Genomic DNA, 19,848 nt, shown 5'->3' with positions numbered 1-19,848 from the left:
GAAGTTCTCTCTTAGTAGCAATAAATACTCCACCATGAGGGTCATTAGGTCTATCTCTTCTCTCAATATGATACTGATCAGTTGGGAATACCTCATTATTATTGACTGATGACGATAACCATGATTCAGTACCAATGACAACTTCTGGATCATGTATTTGCGTCAGGAGATGGAAAGACTGTTTTTTTGCGCGAATACTTTGGCAGTTGACATTGAGGATCTTAATGGATCGGAAGTTAGATTTCCTAGGTCTTACAACTTTTCTACTGGGTGAAGACATATGAAGTGGTGAACCAATATCACTCTGTGTGAATGACGTATTATTGACATCATCTGCATTTTCTTCTTCCTCTTCTGAGCCCGGGTCGAGAGCATCAAAAGTGTTATCGTCAGACGAAAATCCCAAGATATCGCTACCAATCCCTGACGTCATACTCATTCCAATGTTATGCATTCCGCACTTATTGCAAATCCATATAACGGAGCTATTCCCTAAATCTATATATTCATGGTAGTTTAGATTAATGCAATGCGGATGAAACCATAACTGGCAATTTCCCTCACACTGGATACCTCCTGTTTTCCTTGTAACTCCTTTTCCACATACGCCACATACATCTTTAACTTTCCCCATAACTGCTAGTCTAGATATGAATAGGCCTATAGATGAAGAGAATATGGAAAGATCTTACTTGATGCATCCTGGCTTGACATGTGATGCAATGTTGATATGAATCTACAAACCACAAATCCCTCGATCTAGTAAATACAACCGATGAAATCCAATCGTTGTTTCCTTCCTTTAACTCTGGTGACGTCACAATTCAGGATCGCGTTGACATCCACAACTCCAATGATGTCACAATGAGCGTGCGTCACTGGTAAAGTGCGTAGTTGTAAAAATGCGCGAAAAGTTGGATGCGTTTCCTGGGAGTCAGAGAGCGCACACGCCTGTTACCAAGACTTCTGTGGAAAACAACGCTGTGATGACTTGAAAACCTGTCAAAAATTCTAAACTTAAATAGAGCAGGGAAAAGTTGAAAAACGATGATAAAACGGCAAAATGATGATCCGAAACAAAAAATTATCAATCCCAGAAGATTCCTTGCACAAAACCCTTGAAGATGGTGTGTTTTGATAATCAGAAGCGTCCAGGAAAGTATGTGAAAGTTCCGATTTCCAGGAGCTCCACCAATACACGTCCGAACTCAACGACTTCTGACTTTGGCCTTAAGGTTTTGTCGTGGTTTTCTAAACTACATGCGTCTACATCTACGCTAACTTGGAGTTTAGTGCCTCGTAGTTTACAAAACCTCGAGGTTTAGAAAACCTTAAGGTAAAGGGGCCTAGGTGTGAACCTCACTAGCCTTGTTCTTCCATATTATAGAGATCAGTGATTTCAACCCACTGAAAAATCGCCTGATTTCCCAATATAGAAGCCTTTGTTACGTCATAAACGCTCAGATCTGCGGCGCGCCTCTCCCTAGCAGAAACTAGAGTACGCACTTTAGTGCGCGCATGCAAACCTCAAATACGCGCAGCCTGAACTCCCAAGTTCATTAGCCGGGTTCACACGTACACCAATTAGCGGGATACAAATCTCGAAATTTGCATCGCGATCGTCATCCCGAGTTTTTTGCACGTGTGGATAGAAAAAACCCGAAAATTAGCGGGATAAGCATCGCGATGCTAATCCCAAGAAATCTTGCGCTGGTTCGTCAATTTGCGGGATAATTGGCCCCGCGCTGGTACGTGTGAACGGTCGGGATTAGAATCTCGAGTTTTTACATCCCATCATGCAATGCGCACATCACAACAGCGAGGCCTCTGCGAAGAGGTCCTTCACCTCTTTGGAGCACAACAACAACAGCGCGCGAACCACACCACTGACGCGTAAAAGACAATGGACAAAGGTAAGTGCGCGCAGGCAGTGATAGAGAAGGGCGCAGTGTGACCCAGTTTGCAGGCTTTGCTGTTATCTCTATCGGCAATTAGCGGGATAATTCGGTACGTGTGGACGCTCGCCAAATTAGCGGGATACCGATCGCGATCGCTATCCCGCTAATTTGGTACGTGTGGACGCTCGCAAAAAAACTCGGGATGTGCATCGCGATCGTCATCCCGCTATTTTGTACGTGTGAACCCGGCTATTGACCCTACCTGCCAAAGTATCAAAAATCCGTCATAAATTCCCCCAAAATTCTCGGATCACTACCAAAAGTTAATCGTTTGTTACTTGGGTCATTCTCAACCTTTCCTGCAAGTTTCATCCCAATCCGTTGACTACTTTTTTAGTTATTTTGCACACGGACAAACGAACTAACGAACTAACGAACAAACCAACGGTAACGAAAACATAACCTCCTCCCTTGGCGGAGGTAATTAGCGGGATAAGCATCGCGATGGTAATCCCAAGAAATCTTGCGCTGGTTCGTCAATTAGCGGGATAATTGGCCCCGCGCTGGTACGTGTGAACGGTCGGGATTAGAATCTCGAGTTTTTATATCCCATCATGCAATGCGCACATCACAACAGCGAGGCCTCTGCGAAGAGGTCCTTCACCTCTTTGGAGCTCAACAACAACAGCGCGCGAACCACACCACTGACGCGTAAAAGACAATTGCCAGGTTCACACGTACACCAATTAGCGGGATACAAATCTCGAGATTTGCATCACGATCGTCATCCCGAGTTTTTTGCACGTGTGGATAGAAAAAAACCCGAAAATTAGCGGGATAAACATCGCGATGCTAATCCCAAGAAATCTTGCGCTGGTTCATCAATTAGCGGGATAATTGGCTCCGCGCTGGTACGTGTGAACGGTGGGGATTAGAATCTCGAGTTTTTATATCCCATCATGCAATGCGCACATCACTACAGCGAGGCCTCTGCGAAGAGGTTCTTCACCTCAATGGCGCACCAAAACAACAGCGCGCGAACCACACCACTGACGCGTAAAAGACAATGGGCAAAGGAAGGTGCGCACAGGCAGTTTTAGAGAAAGGCGCTGCGTGACCCAGTTTGCAGGCTTTGCTGTTATCTCTATCGGCAATTAGCGGGATAATTCGGTACGTGTGGACGCTCGCCAAATTAGCGGGATACCGATCGCGATCGCTATCCCGCTAATTTGGTACGTGTGGACGCTCGCAAAAAAAAAAAAAAAAAAAAAATCGGTATATGGATCGCGATCGTCATCCCGCTATTTTGTACGTGTGAACCCGACTAATGGACAAAGGTAAGTGCGCGCAGGCAGTGATAGAGAAGGGCGCTGCGCGACCCAGTTCGCAGGCTTTGCTGTTATGTCTATCGGCAATTAGCGGGATAATTCGGTACGTGTGGACGTTCGCCAGGTAATAGCGGGATACCGATCGCGATCGCTATCCCGCTAATTTGGTACGTGTGGACGTTCGCAAAAAAAAAAACTCGGGATGTGCATCACGATCGTCATCCCGCTATTTTGTACGTGTGAACCGGGCTATTAGCCGGGTTCACACGTACACCAATTAGCGGGATACAAATCTCGAGATTTGCATCGCGATCGTCATCCCGAGGTTTTGCACGTGTGGACAGAAAAAACCCGAAAATTAGCGGGATAAGCATCGCGATGCTAATCCCAAGAAATCTTGCGCTGGTTCGTCAATTAGCGGGATAATTGGCCCCGCGCTGGTACGTGTGAACGGTCGGGATTAGAATCTCGAGTTTTTATATCCCATCATGCGAAGCGCACATCACAACAGCGAGGCCTCTGCTAAAAGACTATGGACAAAGGTAAGTGCGCGCAGGCAGTGATAGAGAAGGGCGCTGCGTGACCCAATTTGCAGGCTTTGCTGTTATCTCTACCGGCAATTAGCGGGATAATTCGGTACGTGTGGACGCTCGCCAAATTAGCGGGATACCGATCGCGATCGCTATCCTGCTAATGTGGTAGGTGCGGACGCTCGCAAAAAACTCGGGATGTGCATCGCGATCGTCATCCAGCTATTTTGTACGTGTGAACCCGGCTATTGATTCACAGCTTGCAACCGACTAGTTCGTTGCCATATTCCTGGCGTGCGCGCGTCTTCTGCGTGCGATGATGTAGAGTGCTATGGGTAGAACAAGGGTCACGGCGTCCGCTGCGATGAATCCGTTGGTTATCTGAGAAAAATATTGTAATAGTACGGATGAAGTGAAAAAAAATAATAACAATTCAATTCAACTCATTTGTTTTCAATATTCTTTTTTCCTACAAAACATAACACAGAATAAATCAGGCATTACATCATAAACATAAACATTCGACTTTGCAAGAGATAAATGATACAGATAAACATAAAAATGCATACTGGCAAAAGAGACAAAGTTATGCTTCAGTGGGGGGGGGGGGAGGAGAAAGGAACTGAGAGGTCCACTGTAAAGCAAGCTTGTATATTGTGAACCAGTAAAAAAGCCGTATGAATTACTTGTTTACAAATACTTATCACAATACAGGACGGAACAAAAGAGGAGAAACACATCAAAATGACACGACATGACAGAATAGATGGAACGAATGGAAGGAAAGAAAGAACACTGTGCCCTACAGTGTGTTCACAGTGTGTTTACATAGTCGACGTGTGAAAAACTCTATGTGAAAAAAACGCATGTGAAAACGCTATGTGAAGATGATTTCACACTGTGGTGTGATTTTTGCAGAGTGTTCATATAGTAACGGTTTTTTTTCACACTGTGAATTGATGACTCACATTGTGTTCACACTGTTAAAACGCTCGAATTTAATAGTGTGAAGGAATTTCACATTGTGTTCACTCTGTGTTCACACTGTGGGACACTGTGTTCTTTCCAGCAGGGTTCCCTTATCTCTCCCCCTCATTCCTTCTCTCCCTCTCTCGCTAACTTTCTAATTTATGTTATAATTCAATGATTAATAATATGATTTTAATACCTATATTCGATCGACAGTCGACTCCATGAACATTAAAACCAGCATTATTCTAGTAATAACTCACGTAAAAGGGGTTATCGTCCAAGAATCTTTGTTGAATGATAAAGATTGGGTACTGGAGTAGGGAAAAAAGGCCGCCAAGAGCTCTGAGGGCGCCATAAACACTGACGAAATGCTCCGCCGGAAATCTGTAGAATCAAAGTATGTGGGACGGCTGATTATGGTTATATTCACGATCGTATACACTGTCACGTATTCGTAAGGGTCAGACTTATAGATAGAAATATAGATGCATTATACGCTGTAGCTGTTCGTGTAGAGTATATGGCTCCGTTTTACTTAAAACCAGGAAAGAAAATTATGATTGATCCTTGTGCATAATCATAATCATACGTCTTTCCATGAAAGATCCTCCTAGTACGTACATGACTGCGACCACGGCTGACCCGACGCCAAAGAGAAGCGAACGCATGATGAGGAAGAAGACGAACGTGAGGTACTGAAGCTCGAGGCTTGGGATGAGGAGACATATCGAGTAGCCGAGTGAAGCCAGGCTGGTCAGGGCCAGGGGCAGGCAGCTGTCTTGGAGGTCAGCAAACGCTTTTCTCTCGGATGTTCCATCTGTGTGAGCAAGGGCTGCCTCAATATCATCATTTTTTTTTATTAAATTGTATAATATTCCATCTTGTCATTATTTTTTTGTGAATATAAAATTTATTGATAAAATACTGATGTACCTGTATAAAATGATATTTACTCGCCTATTCATCATACTTATTGTAACATGATAATTTTGTACTTTTATGCCGAGTGACGAAAATAACCACAATGATTATATGCAATCATGCGGGAACGTTTGTCATAACGAGCTGCTTTCAGTAGGTTTGACAGATAAACATGATAATGGTATTATATAAAAATGAAAGGAGCGGAAAAGGCATTTCTATGAGCCCATATTAAAGTTGGGTGTTTTGTATTGTGTATTCTTTGCAAATTGAAAGCAGAACCTTCATAAAAAAGCATTACAACGACACAACAGTGGCACTAAAAGTCTTTCTCAACAGGAGTTACAAAAAGCTCCAACAGTCATATTGCACATGACAAAAAAGGCACAACACTGCATAAATTCATTATACGTATACTATATATTATACGTAAATTCGTATACGTGTACAGTTAACATCATACCCATGTTATGCCGATGTCATTGAAAGAGATGAGATGAATCTAAGGGAACTTCGCGAGTGATCGTAACTGTCGTACATTTGCATGACGTAAGTTTGCCAAGGGAACTCTTGTTGGGGACAAGCGCATAGTGATGAACAATCACCGATAGACCTGTCTGTCTGAGGGTCTTGAAATGGTTCGGACTAGGAGAGAGTATTGTAAAAAAGAGGGGCGTAAATAGAGGATAAAAATGAGACAACAAATTTGGTGCAAAAATACGAATGCACTTGCCCATTTAAGTCATTGCTTTATAGTGTTATTACATAAGCCCTCATCAATACAAATAATGCATTCAAATGTCCGGATTAAGAGTTGAATCTAATCAAAACAACTATTCTCCCCACTTGCACTTATCATTTCCAAATGCCGTCAGCTCCAATGACTATTGTTTTTATACTGGCCAATATACAATCAGGAAGGGTCATTTATGATAATATGGGACTCACCCTTGTTGCAACAGGGTCGCCAGAACTTGTTGCGGTCCATCAGAAGTCCACCCAGGGGACCAACAATCACTACCAAGAACTGGGTGATGGAGAACACGTTGAGGTACCAGCTCACTGCCAATACAGTGCCGACAGGGAAGGAAGGAAAAAGCAGAAGTGGAATACTTATTTCAACGGTAGAGGATGCAGGCAAAGGTATTTTCTATCAAAATCACAAAGAATATAAGCGACAAAAAGACTGCATTAGGTAGAAGTGTTGGTTAAAAGAGTTGTATACATTAAGGGGAAACTATGATTGGGAATCAGGCTAGTCATTCATTTTCACCAACATTGCCACCGACACCATTACTTTTTTTTTTAAATCTTGATGCATAATTACCCCTGTTCTTTTCTTCATCAACAGTTGTCATCAACAAAAGCCCCGTGCTTACACCCGTTATCATCAACTTTTAATGTGCACCACAGTATAAGAACGACCCTCACTCCAACAAAACTTCTCATCCTCTTCATCTTCATCAAAATTATCATAAATGATCGTCAGCTTGAAACAGTGAGTATGTTCATAAACCCACAAGTGAACTAGTTTCAGCTTTAAGTTTGGGTGCTATTATGAATGTATTTTCTATATTCTTGTGTGTGTGCATGTTTATCAATGCAAAACTGGAAGTACCTTGAAGGATGCAACTTTGCACCTTTAAAGGTGTTCCTGATTTTGACACTGATCTGATAGGTACAAAGTTGCACCTTTAAAGGTGTTCCTAATTTTGACACTGATCGAAAGGTGCAAAGTTGCACCCGTAAAGGTGCAAAGTTGAACCTATTTTTCTTTAGAGTGAAGGACGATACGATAGGCCCTCGGAGCTCCTTTACTAATCAACATTGATGATATGAAGCAGCAATTAAAATTTACCCGCGTCATCATCGCCTTCGGCCAGTTCTTCTATGACGTAGTTGATTGTGCCGAACGTGTAGAACATGTCGAGCTGAAGAACCATTTGCCAGAAGAGAACCAACCAGAACGGTATTGAGAAGACGCACGACATAAAGGAGCCATATCCCAGGTCTGTCTGCTCCTCTGTTTGATTTCTCTCTTCATCATTAGGCTCTAGTTCGCTGTCCATTTTCTCTAATACTAGAATTGCATTGTGGTTGACTTCTTCACTTCCTGCAATGAAAATTACACTGTTGGACATGACACGGTTGAATGTAATTTCATTCTAGTTAAAAGAATATGAATTTATAGCTGTTAGGCCATGCAACTATGCAAATACTGAGATTGTAATTTCCAAGATTATTTCGCATAATTAGGCTTTCATGTGATATGCAAAATTTATGTAGTTTGGAACATTTTCAGGATTTTGCCGAACTCAAATACAAAACGAAAGAAGGAAAAACAAGCGAACAACCGTCGTTTGTGCAATGTAGGCCTACTATATTCAAAGTTCACATAATGTATTATGGCGAATATGGAAATCTGAAACATTCACATTAATGCATTGGCGATGTAACTTTATTATGGATATTATGACAATAATTACAATGGCAGAATTATTGCAAAGGGATACGAGATATTAGCACAAATCAGGATTGAGAGAAAACACTGAGAAATGGGGCAGGACCAGTTCTGAAAACGTAGACATACTATTTTTTGCGGGCATCATCGTTGTCCCATCTTGATCAGCTGCCTCCATCGTCTTCGTGTCATTAATGCCGCCATTTTCTTCAGAGTCTGTCTCTTGAATGCTGATTTCATCTTTGCTCGTTTGGCCAGTGTTTGCTGCTTCCTTTTCTCCAAGCTCTTTAGCGTCTTCATTCCCTCCCTCGTCAGCTTCGTAGACCTCGTTGACGAATACGTTCTTCTCTTTCGCAGTTACCATCTCTGCCTGTTGATCGCCCTTCGAATGCTCTCCCAACCCCCTGCATCCGGAAAGTCGGTAGTTGCTTGGCAACGGCCGAGGGATGAACGTGCGCGGAAGATAGAGCGCGGTGTTAATGCCCATGAGAACGACGGATGCCGCCATAATGAAGAAGAATACGTCGAAAGCAAAACCAGCCTCATAAGCGGTCTGAAAACAACAATAACAAAATCAATCAAATGCAAACAATAAAAGCAGTTGTAAAATTCTAATCTCTATAAACAAGAAAACAAAAATGAATCATTTTCCCTCTTATTTTATTACTGAATGTCCCGAAATTACGAAAAGTTCTCAAAGTAGCTTTAAACTAGTTAATCTTATTTTTGTATGTATGTGTGTGTGTGTGTGTGTGTGTTATAATTTCTGAAAGATCAATATTCTTCAACTACATTATTCTCAAGCAGGTCAAGCTTCGAATCACAAAACGAACAGGTCAATACCTTTTTTTTGCAGATTTTCTAACACTTTTTTTTTTGCAGAAGATTATAATCAGGTATATCTTAGATACCCTTTTTAATTTCTTTAAAAAACTTTACACAGTCTTCGCTTTTAACTCTAAAAACTTCTGGAAGGGTAATGCTACTGCTTTGAAAGTTGGTAGTAGTCATAGGTACAACGTGCTGATATGGCATGCACAATGTCAACTTAATCTCATGATCAATTCATTGTAATTGGCTCTGGTTGGTACGAAAGTTTATATCCTGTTTGTTTGTTTGTTTTTTTCTGTTTCATTCCTTGTACACAAGGCAGCTTGGCAAGTTTAAGCGCTTGAATAGAACGTAAATTTCGCAGCCCTTTTTCGTAGTAAACACTTTCCCAAAGTGGGTGCTTTCTTTCCATTGATTAGATAGGTTAGGAAAGTCCATTTGTATTGAGAATCTGCTCTCAATAAAAAATCCATGTATGGCGACTGGGCGGACTCTGGTTGTTTTGTGATGTAGGGGCGTACATGTACATGTATATACAGAGAGAGAGAGAGAGAGAGAGAGAGAGAGAGAGAGAGAGCGTGCGAGAAGGGGTCTCGACCATTTACAGCACCAATGTAGCTCCATTATTTATATTCAGTGCGAGAAGAAGAGCATTCGTGGACGCAGCTAGTGATCAACGCGTGTTTTACGAGTGTAGCCATGGAAATGAGTCATTTTTGTATCATTACAGCCCTGATGAATTTCCAAAGGAGACCGATAGCTCGGCAATAAACACGCACGTTCATCACTAGCTATACGTCTACGAATGCTCTTCTTCTCGCACTGTATATATATGTATACATGGTATATATCTAAACAAAGAAATTGATAAATCAAAATCCTTACTTTTTGAATGAGGAAAACGATCACAGATCCGATATACATGCCGTTCATGACGGATATAACTGTAGATCGCTGTGATGGAAACAAATTTCCAACCTGAAAGACAATAGAGTAGACAACAAGAACAAAATAAATTCTTGGATGAGGGCACTATGTCGTACGAATGTGTGCATGTGTGTGTGTGTGCGTGTGTGCGCGCGCGCGCGCGCGTATGTGTGTGTGAATTTCTTTTATATGACAATTCATTCAAGAATTGCATGAATTTAACTTGAATGTGTCATTGTTTTGCATGCAGATAGCGAAAATTTTTCTTTTTGTTTAAATTTTTTGGCAAAATTGATCTTGTTTTTGTGCGGTTATTGTAATCAAATTTCTGAACATTATAGCACGTCTTCAATGAAGCATGCTTCCTTCTCTACTGCATTGCATTGATATTGTGTTACTGTGTGTGTGTAAATCGTTTGTACAGTTGAAAATGAAATAAGATGAAATGAATGAATCTCTGATTGTCATTGAGGTGGCAGACGACGCCCCTGTAAATTTAGACTGACACTATACTTTAAACACATGTTCAAAGCACACTCGCTGCAAGTAGTGCATGAACATAAAACAAAATCGTAATGCATTTGTACGATATCTACGAAATTCCACTGGTTAAAGAACGATTACATCACCAGATCATTAATTTAGGTAAATACCCCGTCATGAAAAGGCAAAACATAGAATAACAGTACTTTGTCTAATTCCGAGTTTCTTTATAAAACTATGGACCTCGGTGCCTCATAAAAGTACTATTTACTTCAGGGCAGCGTCTATCATTAAATAGTGATATTTTGAATTCACATCTGCCGATAGTTTTAACTAGAAACTCTCTCAAGCAAAGGACATTCGCATACCTACACCATATCAGTACTACACAAAGGAGACACAGAGAGAGAGAGAGAAAGTAAGACGCTCTTAGATTTACACTGAATACGGTTTTCTTTTGTTTTTTGTTTTTTTGGTGAAAACATGTGAATTCAAGTTCCATATCATTCTTATTCCATATCATTCATACTTTGATGATACTTCTATACAGCATTCTGCCATCTTGCTTATTAAGTGAAAGTGCAATTAGCCAATTTACAGGCACAATCTGAGCATGTGCAGATAAAGGATATTGCAGACCTTTTCTTGAAATTGACTTGCAAGTGATATGAATTAACATTAATGGTGATATAAAAGAGCTAGAAAGGTCTTTACGAAACTTTAATACATGTATACTGTATACTCATGTATGAACCAGGTGCACATCAAAATGTATCGGTGAACGTGTAACCGTTCAACAAAATTGATTAAATGCATTCACACAGTACATACCTACAAAGTGAGTGAATAACCACTTTTTGCCTGTTTTTTTTTTCAATTGTACCTCTTCAAAGGTATTAAAAACATTTTTTTAACCATTGGGAGCTTTAATATGAAAAATGTTCGGGTTATCACAAAAATATGGATGGCTATGTCATGTATGTGTAGGTCAGTTGTATCACAAAACATCCTGCCATATAAAAGAATTCGCAATAAAACCTAGAATATCTGGAGGTATCACTATTTTGCTCAATAAACCATAACTGCAGACGGTTCAGTCTGGAAACAATAATTTTGTTCACATTTTGTATATTTACCAATGCTTAATACTGATCATACTGATTAACATTCTTAAATGGTTGTTTCTATCCCCACCTCGCATTTTAGAACTGTTTTGAAGCACTAAAGCTGGGTTTTTATTACATCTGCACATGGTAAATAATGCCTTAAAGTAGGCCTATATGTTAAGATAATTTCTTGTTTTGAAAGTCTGTGGTTCTAGAGGTCATTCCAGACTGTCAGTGCTAACTGTGAACTGGCTAATATGACAAACTTGTATATGTCATATGTTTCTATTTGTTTCTAGATGATGAAATGATAAATTGACTGCTAAGCAGGATTAGCCATAACAATAACTAAAAAGCCGCATAATTATTCTGACAGAAAATTTATCATACTTAAAAATCTTTTGTGGTAATTCACTTTTGGTACACTCTTAAGTAAGTGTATGCGTTTCGATAAGTTCATTTCTTTCTGATTTATAATAATTTTGTCCCAAAGATGGTAGTCCCTACAGTCGGGGGAGTGAAAATCTTGATGAAAAAAAAAATGAATGTGTCGAGTAGAGCATATAGGCATGATATCATAAAGTCCTATGCATAGTGTACAGACCAAAATAATAACACATCATGCAATATCTATCTGTTCATCTCTCCTCTCCCCTTTCTGCATGCGCGCGTGTGTGTGTGCTTGTTGTATAAGTGAGTGTATTTTGTGTGTTACATTTGCAAGTTTCATGAACTATTTCATGCATTCCTTCCATTTGAACACTTCTCGCATTCATTGCGATTCTGTTGGCGTACATCTAGAGCATTAATACACGTGTATCTGGCAAGCCGGCACCTAACCTGCAAACTGGATAGAAGCAAAAGGGCGCCACCAACTGTGAAGAGGATGGTTGCGGGAAATAGAAGAGCGGAGTATTCAGCCGAACTAAACGCCATCAACAGGTACCCACTCACAATGAACAGACTGCAAGATGGAAAAAAAAAGTTAATCATCACTTAAACATGCTAAGGTCACTTGAAATATCGGTCAATTCTTGAGTTTGCCAGATAAAACCGTGCTATTATTGGGGTAAAGTCCAATGGAGATTGGTATCTTTGTATGTCAATAGATGATGATACCATGATTCTCCTGCTTTCAGATCAACTGTCATAATCAATAGTTTTCATTGTTATCCAGTTCAAGTTAAAGTTTAAGTTGAACCTTCCATAAAGTTTGTAATACAGCCTGATAAAAGCTTGCTGCACACCAAGACATTGTTTTATAACATGGCTTGCATATCATAAAGCACGTGCTGAACATGCACATTAGAATATACCTTTCACACAAATAATAATAGAACAATTATAATAGGAGAGGAGTTAGTGTAGGGACTTTTGTTGCCACAGATAATTTGAAATTTTAAGCATTGATGAATAAATGTTATGTGTAATAGCTTGCAAAGTTGCAAAGCCTGACATATTTAATCATATGTTACGAAAAGCTATATACAGTCCAAGCATATATCCCACAAGAAAAAGATGTTCATTTCACCTTTCACGTAGGCCTACCCATACACTCTTAGCTTACAAAAAAAAAAAAAAACAAAACCAAGAGGCATATCAATTTTTTTTCTCAACGGACCCAAATTCTGTAATGATCTTCCCCGAGATTTAATCAAATGTTTTTCTCTGTTCATATTCAAGCAGAAACTCTCGCCAATGAAACTCAACTAATGATTTTAACTCGCCTAAATAGAACCCTTTAACTTGTTATTTTACATTATAGACGGATCAATTTGAAATAGTGTACACTTGTTTTACCTCTGCTTTCAATGTTTGCATGGTCAGTGATGGTTTATGTTCCCATAAACTCACCGCAGAAGTTCTGACACTTTGAGCTCGTTGTAAAATTGATGGTTGATATGCTCGTATGCTTGTGTATGTATATGCCATGTTTTCCTTTTTTTTTACTTTTTTATATTTCTTCTTCTTTATCTTTCTCTCATTTCCTTCACTTGTTGTGCCCTTTATACCTTGCTCTTTTAGCTTTGATATAGGTCCAGTAATGTCAACAGTACTTTGTATCCTATCTCAATTGCGAAACGCATTCACACTGTTTCTGGAATCCGCAGTTACAAGCTCTGCTTTTGCGGTTCTTTCAAATTTCACATCTTATTTACAATAGTTTTTTTTATGTAAATATAACTCGCTGATACAGTTCCTAGTCATGATCCCCTGTCTATGATATTTTGTATCTTGCTTGTTTGTTTGTTTGTTTGTTTGTTTGTTTGTTTGTTTGTTTGTCTTGTTTGGTTTAGAATGGTATGTATAAAGTACAATAAAGTGAAATATGAAAATATAATGTGCAGGAACTGTCTACCGAGTCTTCGTGTATATAAGACCAGCTGAAGACCGGTGCAGTTTCAGAAATTTAAAAGCAAACTCTCTTTCCGCAAAACACACACACACGCACACAACAGCAACAAAACAAAACAAAAACAAAATGGCTATACGTCAGATGGTATATGCGTAATTTCGAAAGATATCACACAAGCAGGAGCCTGCTGCGCTACAGAAATGTACCTTATTTCTAATAATATTATCATAGTACCCTATCAGAATCACTCTATTTCTTGTTTCTAAACGCATGTCTGAATGGCGTAGAATGATATTACGAGGAATTCAATCCAATCACAAGTTGTTCTGATAATAGTGAAATCTCATTAGTGTAACGGTAAAGATTTGATCAAAATCGAATAGAATTACAAAAGTTATGAAACTGTGAAGTTTCGCTACGTTCTGGAGAACAATATCCGTACAGATGATATGATTATGCAGTCACCTCAGCTTTATTCATTGATCGTGTATAAAAAGATAATGAAATTTATTTTTTTCAGTTTTTGAATTGTTTAACATGGTGTTATTCCTGGTCAAAATGAATGACCTCAGAATAATAATCAGTTATACGTTTATGGGGCCTATTTCAGACTGGGCGTACTTGCGTTTGAATTAAAATTGAAAATGTCACCATTTTATGTACAAACTGTATGGCAAGTTGTGAGTAGATAACATCATTACCTCACTAATATTAGCATATATTCATAACTGTTCAAGAACCGTTTTTTTAACCTTCAAAATGTCATGCATGTATAACTTTTCATCCAATTTTGATGAAATATTCTTAATAACTGAGAAAATTGTACTCTTTCTATTCAAACTTATTTTAAACTGGACTGGAACTCCGCTTTAAGGTAATACACAAGATCCTCGCCATCACCCTTTGATATAGATGCAGATATCTGACAGAAAAATGACAAGACCTCTCTTCAACCATGGACCTACAACGAAGGATGATAGTTAGTCAAATGAATATTAGCTTTACACACTATACCTCACAACCAAACGGGAAAGAAGAGTTCCAAACTGGTCAAAAAAGTATCCGAGGGGAAACATACATATAGTTTGGGCAGCGGTTGCCAGGGAGTAAACCAGCTGAAGCCGAGCGTCTTGCTCAGGGCACGAGGCTGTTACGGCTCCTCCCGTCTGGATGTTTGTTGCCATGGTGATCGTATAGCTAAACTGAATATAAAAAAGGTAGTAAAAATGGAGAACGAAATGTCTGCTGTTTATTAAACGGCAACTTTTTACGTCTCTTTCATAACTGTACCTTTACAATCAACTAATTACCATTCCTACGATGGACTATGTAAAAGGAAAAGGTTCACTGAAAATCGAGAACATAGAATCCAAGCTTCTCACATCTCCTCCCGTGTAGTGGGAGGAGTGCAACAATGAGGTAACAACCTTTAACGAAGGTTCCGAGATACTACGTGTACCAGGCTGCCTCTTGTTCAGCAAAGAAGGAGCATGAACAACTCATGATGACGGTGGCGGCCATCATTCAACAAAAATATCTAAACACTGCTATAGATATGACCCTGCATCACAAAACCAATCAAAACTCGTGCGACCCGATTTTACCCGGTTTTTTTCTTCATTCTCGATTTAACGAACCTTATTTCATTTCAGGGTAAAGGAACCTCTCGAGTAAAGAAATTAGGAGCAATGCCACAATTTTTGTTTGGACCAAGTCACCTTATTTTATTTTCGGATTTAATAATGAACCTTCAGATCAACGAACATCATTCGCAAATCTACAAACATGATGGGTCAACTGTCAGTATCAAAAAGAAGATACTTTACAAAGCTGACCCACTGTCTCATATATTATTTTCTATGTACTTGTATGTCTTTAAAAAAACCTGTCGCAAATGAAAAAAAAAATGTCAAATTTCTTAACTTCACGCATCATCAAAAGTCCTGGAATGCATCGTACACAAAAGAATTTATGGCTGTTGTTGTTTCTTATTTCTATTTCATAATTATATGGACAAGATGTTTTTACCGATCATAGTCTGATAGTAGGTGTATAACTGGGTATCGTACAACTCACGCTAGGGTTATAATAATGGCAGGGCCCTCTGGTAGAGCAGTGGCAACACCCTTTATTAAGAAAACCTTACTGACATTTACTACTACTATTGATTCTACTACATTCTATCTTACTACTGCTACTATCACAGTCGTTAATCAGTTTGGCGTCAGGCAAGGACACTCAACTGGCTATGCTGTCTTTCAGTTACACACCCCAAGAAATGATAGATTTAACTTTGCATCATTCAAACAGGTACGCACCTTTTTAAGATGCAAAATTGCTCCCGTAGAGATGCTCCCATTGTGACACAGGTGAAGGTGCAAAGCTGATTCTTTTTTTTCGTATAGAATGTGTCAGCACCGCCGTAGCCTTGATTTGATCGGGGGGGGGGGGGGGGGGTGGCGGTTAGTATGCGAGGGAGCGAAGCGACCGATCCTTCGCGATCGGAGCTAACGGGGCATGCAGGGGAAGGGTGCGGGAGGGGTTGTCCCCCGTCCCGCGGTGAGAACTTTTTGCATTTTGATGTTGTAAATGGTGCAATTTTAATGCGTGTTTTTGCGTTTTTTGTAGACTTGAAACAGTTCCATTTGTTCAAGTAAGGTATAGCAATATCTTGATGTAGAATATTACTGAACAATTTGCCAAGAAAATGGTATCATTTGAATAAACTTCTTGTACTATTTCTTACAATGAATATCATGAACGCTGTCTGTTAGGCAATCAAACAGAAAAAAGCATGAAGACAAGGGTCTTAGTGTAGGAGAGGGGTACTTCTCCTCCGTCACGAGGTTGATTTGGCATTTTCAGACCTCAAATTCAAACTTTAGTGAAATACATGTACTTAGAATTTTTTTTAGCAAAATAAAAAAGTAATGAAAATGAATAACACTTTTTTCAGAGAAGTGTTGATCGCTAAATCACAGAATTTAGCTTTTATTCCGTGTATGTATCATCACTGTGTATGTACAAGGTCTAATGAGGTAGAGGGAGAGGATGTGTGAGGAGGATGCCCCCTCCCCCTCGACGGAGCTTTTGAGTTTTTAGAATTGAAATAGAACGATCTAAAGCACACTTTTTGTGGAAAATTCGGCAATTGTCATTTCCCAAAGTGTACTAACTCTATAGAGGAGATTAAGCAATGTCAGGGTGGCAAGATACCTCTCCCATATGCGACGGAGCTTTTTCGTTATTAGAACTGAAATTCAACGATCTGGGGCACACTTTTGTTGGAATATCTGGAAATTTGTCGATCAGAGAAGTGTAGCAAGTCTATGGAAGGAGACAAAGCACGAGGATATTGGATAAGCCCTATTCCCCCTCCTACACAAGGGAGATTCTGTATTTCATGATGGCAGACTAACGTTTTGGTGCACACATTTTTTTTGGCAAATTTGGAAAACTCCTATGTTCAAAATGTAGCCATAGTCTTGTATGCATGCGGGGGGGGGGGCAGGGAGAAGGCGTGGGAGAGTGCTATCCTCATCCTTCCTGTACGAGGAAGTTTTTGCTTTTCAAAGCTGAAATTGAGATATCTCGTTTACGCATATTTGATGGAATATTTTGGAAATTGTCAAAAAATGTACTAAATGTGGTATAGGGAAATGAGTGAGGAAAAGGTCGATTTAAAAGGGATATTCCCTTGTAAAACTGTAATATACTGTTGCTATACATATTAAAAGAACAATGCCAATCAAGTACCCCCTTCTGTGGCCCCTCATTCTTCGTTGCTGTCCGGCTACATTTATGTTGTCCTCCTCAATGCTACATGCTATTGAAAGTACTCGAGGTTCCAGTATTCATATAATTTGTTTGGCTTATTTCTTCTCTTTCTTTAAGAGAGAAAGGGGAGAGAGCATAAAATATAACCCGGAGACACTGTGTTATTCCAGTCAACCAAATAATTAATTGGTTATTGATGACAGTTTCCTCATACGCAACCTGTATTTTACGCGGACGATGTTGATTAACATTCCCAAGGTCCGTTAATCCGGAATGAAAAGATTCAGTATTCAGAAGGTTGATAATTCCGAAACTCATGGCCACGTTTATGATAATCTGGTCACGCGTCGACAAAGACCATTCCACACAATCCATTGTTTTATCTGTTCATAACGAAAACATGGTACATCGCTGCGAGCTCTATACGTGTTGAATATGAACAGATGAAATGGATTGTGTGGGTTGGCCTTGTGGGAGTGACCAGGTTATCCAACAAGTGACCATGTTAAGGTTACTGACAATGAAATGTGAGAAAAACCCTGAACACAAATTTTCAGTCGTAGCGGCTGGCCTGTTTATTTGACCGATCTCATTTATTTCAGTGAGACACTCAATGTTCCTTCATGATAACGCTCAAACTTGGGAAATTGCAATTATTGGTCATTGTTGTCTTTGAAAAGAATGTGCTCAGTCATGCATGACGCTTGGCAACACAGTTGGGTTTTAATGGAAAAAGGAAGAGTTCCCCTTTCCTCACAACTATAACATTGCGCTCCCACAGTTGACATTTATGAAACAGTAGCCCTCTAAAGTTGGATTACCTTTTTATAATTATACACAGTATATCATTATTCATTGTATCTGTGTTCGTATAAAGTGTGAAACCTTTACTTCTCCCACAGAGTATGTCAATAAATATCTTTTTAGTTTTAAAGTTTCATCCGAAGAGGCATGTATAATAAGGATATTTTGCTGTACATTAACATTGCAGCGGCCATTTTCGATAACAAGTTGTCTGATTTGACAGATTCGTTCAACTATCCATATAACCCATGCCCTTCGAGAATGCAAGAGTTGCAGCATCCCTGAAATAGAGTAGAACCATTGCAAAACATTAACCAGACGTCAAACAAGAATAACCCTAAAATGTGGATTCAGCACCCAGACTACTTCGGAATAAGGAACAGTTATCGAACAGTTGGTATATGAGTGTGGAAATGAATGAGTAATCACCTCCTCACTTGTCATTCATCATGTACAACAATGAACCAACGAAAAATCAATTCTCTGCCTTGAGAGCGTGAAGAACAATGTTATTCCTGGCTTAATAACTTAAAAACAATAATCAGTCTGAAATAAGAGAATTTGAGGAGGGGGCATTATCACGTTTGAACAAATTAAACAAAAAATCAATATTTTGCTTACACACTTAGCGGCATGTTGCTAAGCACCATCAACCCACTTATTTCCATAAATGACTATACTATAACTGTCCAAGAACTATTTCATGAAAATAAGCGAAATTTCAAATCGTAGAACATCAATGATAGTTGCTCTGATTTCAATCAAATTTTCACCGCTGCGCTTATAGCATTTTACTCTTTCTTTTCAGTTAAGTTTTTAACTGGTCTAGATTTACCCTTCGAGCACTCTTCGAGTACCCCTTTTTACGTCATGGTGAGAATATTATTGATAAGTCAAATTGCTGTCATTTGTAAAAATGGAGAAAGATATCAACTTGAATCTTAAACTGAAACGCAATGATAAAAAATAACGAACTGTTATTTATGTCAGTAAGATAACCAAAACAATATGATCTGTCTATTATAAAAAATACCTTTTAGATGAATAATCCGATTCTTTTTTATACTTACGCCACCAGCTTCAGTTGTGTTTTTAATGTCGCTGCTCTCCGGACATTCGTCACCAAAATATCCCATATCCTTGAGCACGATGATGAACGAAGGCCAGCCGAAAATGATGCCGCCGTGCACCAGAATTTCCAGACAAGTCACAGTCAAGGCGATTAAACGCTCCGCTAAAACGACTCCTTCCATTTTTTTTTTCAATGTTCAGTGCATGGTGTCACGTTCTTCACAAGTTATCTGCGGCTATATTAGCGGCTTCTAGACTTTCCGTTAAACTGTCAAAATAATGGCTGTTGGGTTGTAGCTTTCTCCTTAATCACTTCAAAAATTTCCCGTTTGGGAGAACTACTTTTAGATGTACATTCATATTTTGGGCCGTACCTCAACCCC

At 39.4% G+C, this 19,848-nt stretch overlaps 1 protein-coding gene across 1 annotated transcript; it reads right to left on the bottom strand.

Moving 5' to 3' along the window:
* Positions 1–4,026: 4,026 nt before the first annotated feature.
* Positions 4,027–19,647, bottom strand: LOC139722073 (equilibrative nucleobase transporter 1-like). Its single transcript, XM_071633395.1, has 10 exons — positions 19,465–19,647; positions 14,828–15,015; positions 12,298–12,421; positions 9,827–9,919; positions 8,240–8,663; positions 7,508–7,762; positions 6,598–6,711; positions 5,350–5,545; positions 4,989–5,112; positions 4,027–4,137 (listed from the first exon to the last, which is right to left on the bottom strand). Exons 1-10 carry the CDS (start codon positions 19,645–19,647, stop codon positions 4,027–4,029), a joined length of 1,812 nt encoding a protein of 603 aa, XP_071489496.1.
* Positions 19,648–19,848: the final 201 nt, after the last annotated feature.

The sequence above is a fragment of the Diadema antillarum genome, unplaced genomic scaffold, assembly GCF_040938485.1.
Source record: "Diadema antillarum isolate AM-2024a unplaced genomic scaffold, OU_Dant_1.0 scf00000156, whole genome shotgun sequence".
Lineage (NCBI taxonomy): Eukaryota > Metazoa > Echinodermata > Echinoidea > Diadematoida > Diadematidae > Diadema > Diadema antillarum.
Note: the sequence above shows the minus strand (reverse complement) of the source record. Positions and strands in the feature narration are given on the sequence as shown.